Genomic DNA, 6,274 nt, shown 5'->3' with positions numbered 1-6,274 from the left:
CACTCACACTCACACACACTCACACTCACACACACTCACACTCACACTCACACAGATCTTAAAACAAGTGAAATTGAAACCTGAAACAGATAGATCCATGGAGATTCATTCCACTCGTTAATTAGATAACCATAGATTTCATCAGAATTACACTCTACCTACATCCCTGTGGAGTGTGTCATAAATTCCCAATCTGATTTCTAATTGCATTTTCAAACATTTAGGTGGTGGTCTGGCACAAATGGTAATGTATGCTAGTTTGAGTCATTTCTTGGCACTTTATGTCTTAACGTCCAAGTATACCCGGATCAAATTGGAAAATTAGCAAAAAGTGATGGCCTCAGAAGATTTACAACTCAAAAAATATGCCTGTGTATGTTACATTCTGAGAAGAGTGGGGCATAGCCTAGTCTAGTTTTAACTGCAGGTACAATTACCATTATACTCACAGCAGAAATATGGGTGATATTCTCTTATTTCTTGAGGACACATTAGAGACTTTTATCTCTGCTACTAAATGGAATTTAAAATTATGTCTATGACTGTCAAAATAACAGAGACATACTGTTCTCTGAAATTATACTGCCACTTTCTGCAGTTCACAATAACCTTTCTAATTGTTGCCCCCACAGTAACAGTGATAAGAATCTTAGATTAATTTCCTCTCAAATTTCACACTGGCATTGCTCTTCTCAACTTCTCCCTTCACCCAAAACTGACAGAATTTTGATCCCTGCAGGAATTAACAAGTCATGGACATGAATTCCTCATTTTGTTAAACAGTTTATGCTCGCACTTCCTAAGCCCCAACACATCAAACTGGTGTATGTCTCCTCATTCCTTTCCCATTGTGAATATGTCTACTTTAAGTCAGTTGTAGACCAGTTGAGGGGTACATTCACATGATGGGTATGAATTGTATTCTCCTTCACTCTTGTATATAGAAGCACAGGGGTTGTTGCTCAGAGATGTACGATATGCATCCATTTTGAATGGTAGTGAATGAATGAATGGATAAAATGTGTGAATGGGCATGGTGTATGTTAGTTCAGATGATAGGTGCATAGCATGGTAGTTGCGTAAGGTTTTAGGTGGGTCAGGCAGTATGTGGGGGAGATCGTCAGTGGATAGGCTGGCAAGTGGGTGAACCACCATCAGAAATAAAACAGAAAGTGCTGGAAAAACTCAGCAGGTCTGGCAACATCCACAGAGAGAGAAAAAACAGAGTTAATGTTTCAAACCCAATATGGCATTTCTTTGGAAGAGGTGGTAGGTAAGTGGTGAAAGTCAGGTAGTAGGGGTGAGCGATCAGCTGATTTTGTCAGCGTGGTCAGTGATATCAATACAGATGTGAATTCTGTAGTTATCCAAGACTTCAATTAGAGTTGTTTTATCTATGGGTAACCATCCAGGTAAGCACATCGGAACTGTCCGAAGTCTTCAACTGCAATTCAGTTGGAGGCATTTGCAGTGGGTCCCTGTTTTTCCGACAGCATGTGTGAAAATATTGAGGAGGCTTGTTTTAGTTTTACCATGTATAAAATAAACTCATTAACATTAATGGTTAGTTATATATTGTACTGAGTTGAGGACTCTGTCTCAAACACTATTATAAGCATTCCTTAAACACTTACATTTTCAAGCTTAAAGAAAACAAAATAAATCTGGAGTTTGCAGTGTGTTTGGCAACATTTAATAACAAGATACATGTCTGTATCATGTTTGTGTTTGGCTGCCCAATGAAGTAGCTGTTTCATGTTACCCACAGTTAATGAGCACATGGATACCATGTCTGTGAAGCAAACACCAAGTTATGAGTTTGATATTGAGATCACTATTATTGTGCTACAAACAGGTATCTGTTAATTTTATCCCACGCCACAAGAATATTTATGCACAGCTGCTTTCTAATACAAGATGCAACCCACAGCAAGTATGTCTAGGTGCTTTAAATGTCAACTCACAGATACTTCAGATTTTCCAACTCCTCGAAGGCCCGCCGTGGAATCCCTTTAATTTGGTTATTGTTGAGCAGCCTGCAGAGAAAAAAATCAGTACATTTATATCATTAAAAATGGTTCAGTTTGAATGCACTTCAAAGACTGGATTTTACTTTTGAAAACTATTTGAAGATAAAGTAAGGGGAACTGTCTCAAATGATGGATCGGAATGTTATTCTGTTCTAACAAAATTTATCCATCAATAGGGCACATATACAGAACAGAAATTTAAAATTTCCAGAGTTCAAACAAGGCAAACTAATGAATAAAAAATATTAATATAGGTCAGAATTGTTTGGGCAATAAGAGGTGGATTGTCCGGGTTCAAAGACTTCATGTAGCCCATCCTCAGTTCTCTGCAATCTCCCCTTGCCAGAGAGAGAACAAAACTTCAGTGATTGGTACAGAACTAGAGGGGCAGGTATACAACTAGCAATGACCAGCAATATGTGCCCACCTGGTCCACTGAGGAAGGATGTCTTGTTCGAGGAGACTGCAGACGTCAGCAACAGCTTACCATGAAAGGCTAAACCGCCTGGTGCACAAACATATTGAGACTGCTTCTACTGTCACTTGACTAGTTATCCAGAGACACGTGCTAATTCTCTGGAAAAATGGGTTCATTGAATAAATCTGAAATTTAAGCTATTATACGGAGACCCTGAAACTATTGTTGATTGCTCCAAAAACCCATTTGGTTCAGTAATGTCCTTCAGGCTAGGAAAATCTGACATCCTAGCCTGGCCCACAGATGACTCCACATCCATGGCAATATGGTTGACTCTTAAATATCTCTAAAATGGTCTAGCTAGCCATTTGGATTCTATTCAAATGGCTGATAAAAGGAATGAAACTAGAGATACCACCCACATCAACCAAGGGAACAGCATACACAATCCTATCGACTCTACATTGTCCTCCTTACTAATCAGCTGGGGGCTTGTGCCAAAATTGGGAGATCTGTCTATAAGACTAGTTAAACAACAGCCTGTCACTCTCATGGAACCATGGAAACAATGTCCCAAGCAACACCATCACTCTCCCTGCATATGTCCTATCCCATCCCCTGGACAAAACTACCAGGAAGGGGGAACATAGTGGCATCCAAGGCAGGAGGGCATTGCCTTGGAAGTCCTCAACATTGATTCCAGACCCCATGAAGTCTCATGGTATCAGGTCAAACATGGGCAAGAAAATCTCCGGCTGATTATTACCTATGGCCACTGATGTCTGATGAATCTATTCTCCCGATGTTGATCATTACTTGGAGGGTGGCAGGAGGCCAGAATGTAATCTGCAAGGGGCACCATTACCAAAAGTGACTCAATGGCACCACTGCTGACTGAGCTGGCAGAGCCCTAAAGGACATAACTCCTGGACCAGGCCTGCAGCATGAGATGAATGTGCGAACAGGGGGAAAAACGTACATGGCCTCATCCTCACCAGTCTACCTGTGATAGTTGCATCTGTCCTTGACAGTATCAGTAGGAGTGATCACCACATAGTCCTGGTGGAGATGAAACCCTGTCTTCATATGAAGGATATACTCCATGTGCTGAATGGGATAGATTTCTAACAGATTTAGTAAATCAAGACTGGGCAACCATGAGGCACTGCGAGCCAGCAGCAGCAGCAGCATTATACTCAACCACAATTTTTAACTTCATGGCACATTCCCCACTCTACCATTAAGCCAGGATATTAACCATGGTGCAATGAAGAGTGCAGGAGGGCATGCCAGGAGTAGCAATAGCCATACCTCAAAACAAGGAGTTCACCTTAAGTTACAACACAGGATTACTTGCATGCCAAAGCAGCATGTAATACACAGTCCCTACAACCAAGAGATTGAATCTAAGCTCTGTAATTCTGTAACATTCAGTTGTGAACGGTAGTGAATAATTAAACAACTCACTGGAGTAGGCAGCTCCACAAACATTCCGATTCTCAACAATGGGGGAGTCCAGCACATCATTGCAAAGAAAAGGCTGATGTATTTACTAACATCTTCAGTCAGAAGTGCCTGGTTGAAGACCCATCTGTTTCCTCCTGAGCTTTCAAGCATCACTGATGCCAACATTCAACCAATTTGATTCATTCCACTTGATACCAAGAAATGGCTAGTCACTGAATACGAGAAAGGATGAGAACCTGGCAACATTCCAGCAACAATACTGAAGATATTTATACTAGAACTAGCTGTGCTCATAGCCAAGCCATTCCAGTGCAAGCACAACGTTGACATCTATCTAGTAATGTGGAAAATTTTCCGGTTACATCCCATCTACAACAGGCAGGACAAATCCAACCTGGCCTATTAGCTCCACATCAGTATAATCTCAATCATCAAAATGATGGAAGTTATCACTGACAGTGCTATCAAGCAACTCTTAATCAACCGTAATGTGCTCACTGATGTGAAGTTTATGTTCCACAAGATCCACTCAGAACTTATCCTTATTACAGCCTTGATTCAACAATGGAAAGAAAGAACTCAGATCCAGAGAGAGACTAACTCTTAACATCAAGGCAGCAGTCAACCGATTGTGATTATTGGAAATCAATTATCCCAGCCACAGGACATCTGTGGAGTTTGTCAGGGTATTATCTTAGGCCCAATCATCCTCAGCTCCTTCATCAAGGATTCTCCCTCCACCATACCGGTTCAAGCATTTTTGAATTATCTGGAAGCTTGCAGACAGAATCCTGAAAAGCAATTTGAGTAGCTCAGGCATGTGAAACAGCTGGCAGGCTGTATCAGAGTCCAGATGGTGGACAAGTATTGTTGATTGGTCAGTTGGAAAGGAAATCAGGAAAGTTACATTATCAAGGCTGACCAAGATGAAGGTGTTCTTGGTTGACATTACCCACAACTTCAGATGATAGGGCTGAATGAACTGACTTGGAAAGACAGATTTCATATTTTTACATGGGCAGTGATATGGGTGCTTGTGGTTGTGTAAGACGCATCTTTGTTTTATCAATGATTTTATGTTTAAATTACCTTCTCATTTGAAGTATCGTTTTGTCTGTTAAATCATGTTCATTTTGGATTGGTTCCAGTTAGTGTGAAGTAGAAGTTATAAAGAAGTTACCCCACTGGATCACAACAGTCTCTATAAATTTATATGGATTTTATGAAAAGGATTCTAGAACTTGAAATCCATATTTTTTTTGTAGCTATTCATGTTTGCTGGCTTCTGTCATGTGAATGCTAACATTATTAACAAATGTAGTTTTGAACATGCAGCTGCTTTTGAGACTGTTCTTTTTTGTGGCAATGCATTTGGCCATCAATCAACCACAGAATTAAACATAGTACACTGCTAATTCATTTCCAAAGTATAGACCACAGCATGCTGCTTACTTCCATGATCATTCAAATGAAACAGGCAGAATATCTTTTGAAGCAGTTTATAGAAATGTTTGCAAAAGACAAGTCTGTGCAAAATGATGCACACTTCCAATACCCCTGAACGCTTGACCTTGAAGCATTCATAGTTGAAGGTATGGTTGCTAATAGAATTTCCCAAAGAACAATAGGAAAAGCTCATTGCTTAAACCCTTTAAGCCATGATGCATGAGGGGCTGGAAATGTAGAACCCCTAAACTGTGTATAAAATACAACATTGTACATTGGAAATCATGGGTATTAAAAACGTACCTGAGGCACATCAGAGGGGAATATGATGGGCAAAGAAAAAATTTATATCTATTGCATTTTTGCAGTTTATAAGTTGAAATATTTAGTCTTTGGGCTCTATATACCTGAAATAGAAAAAACGTTGCCAAGTTGAATTTTCTTGCGAATATTCAAGTTGAAATGTTTTGTGACCCTTTTACAAATGTTATGAATAAAATATATTTCTGAAAAAGAATCCCAGACAAGAGCTGGTTGAGGAGGGTACAGAGCAGGGTTCTACATTTCAGCATTCTTCACAGTATTTAAAATCTGAATCAGCTTCATCCCAAGCTTTTGAGAATGATTTCTGCAAATACATTTTTAACTTAAGAGCTGTGTTCTCAACAGCCAGACCAGTATTAAGGTGTCATTGTTGTAGTTTTTGTAGAAATGTCATGCTACGAAATCCAGAGATACTACCAATATTGTGTAAATGCATATTGTAGAAGACTTGCCAGGACTATATTGTGGAGAACCCCATATCGGAGAAAAATATATCACTATTCTAACATTGTTTCAATCACCTGCAAACCTGAGCACTTCCTCTCCTGTTTATAAATGACCAGAGAAACAGCAAAGACAGCTCACTGGA

At 39.7% G+C, this 6,274-nt stretch overlaps 1 protein-coding gene across 2 annotated transcripts in view; it reads right to left on the bottom strand.

Annotated features, from left to right (window-relative positions):
- Positions 1-6,274, bottom strand: part of LOC109928564 (peroxidasin homolog) — a 180,858-nt gene that overhangs the window by 73,872 nt on the left and 100,712 nt on the right. For both annotated transcript variants that reach the window (XR_007264204.1, XM_048608476.1), the window contains exon 3: positions 1,965-2,036. Coding sequence is in view for 1 of the 2 variants with exons in the window: in XM_048608476.1 (XP_048464433.1) it covers positions 1,965-2,036 (72 nt within the window). In the remaining variant the exon portion in view is untranslated. The remainder of the gene's footprint in view (positions 1-1,964; positions 2,037-6,274) is intronic.

Source organism: Rhincodon typus, chromosome 19 (assembly GCF_021869965.1).
Source record: "Rhincodon typus isolate 14 chromosome 19, sRhiTyp1.1, whole genome shotgun sequence".
NCBI lineage: Eukaryota > Metazoa > Chordata > Chondrichthyes > Orectolobiformes > Rhincodontidae > Rhincodon > Rhincodon typus.
This window is presented reverse-complemented; position numbering and strand designations above follow the sequence as displayed.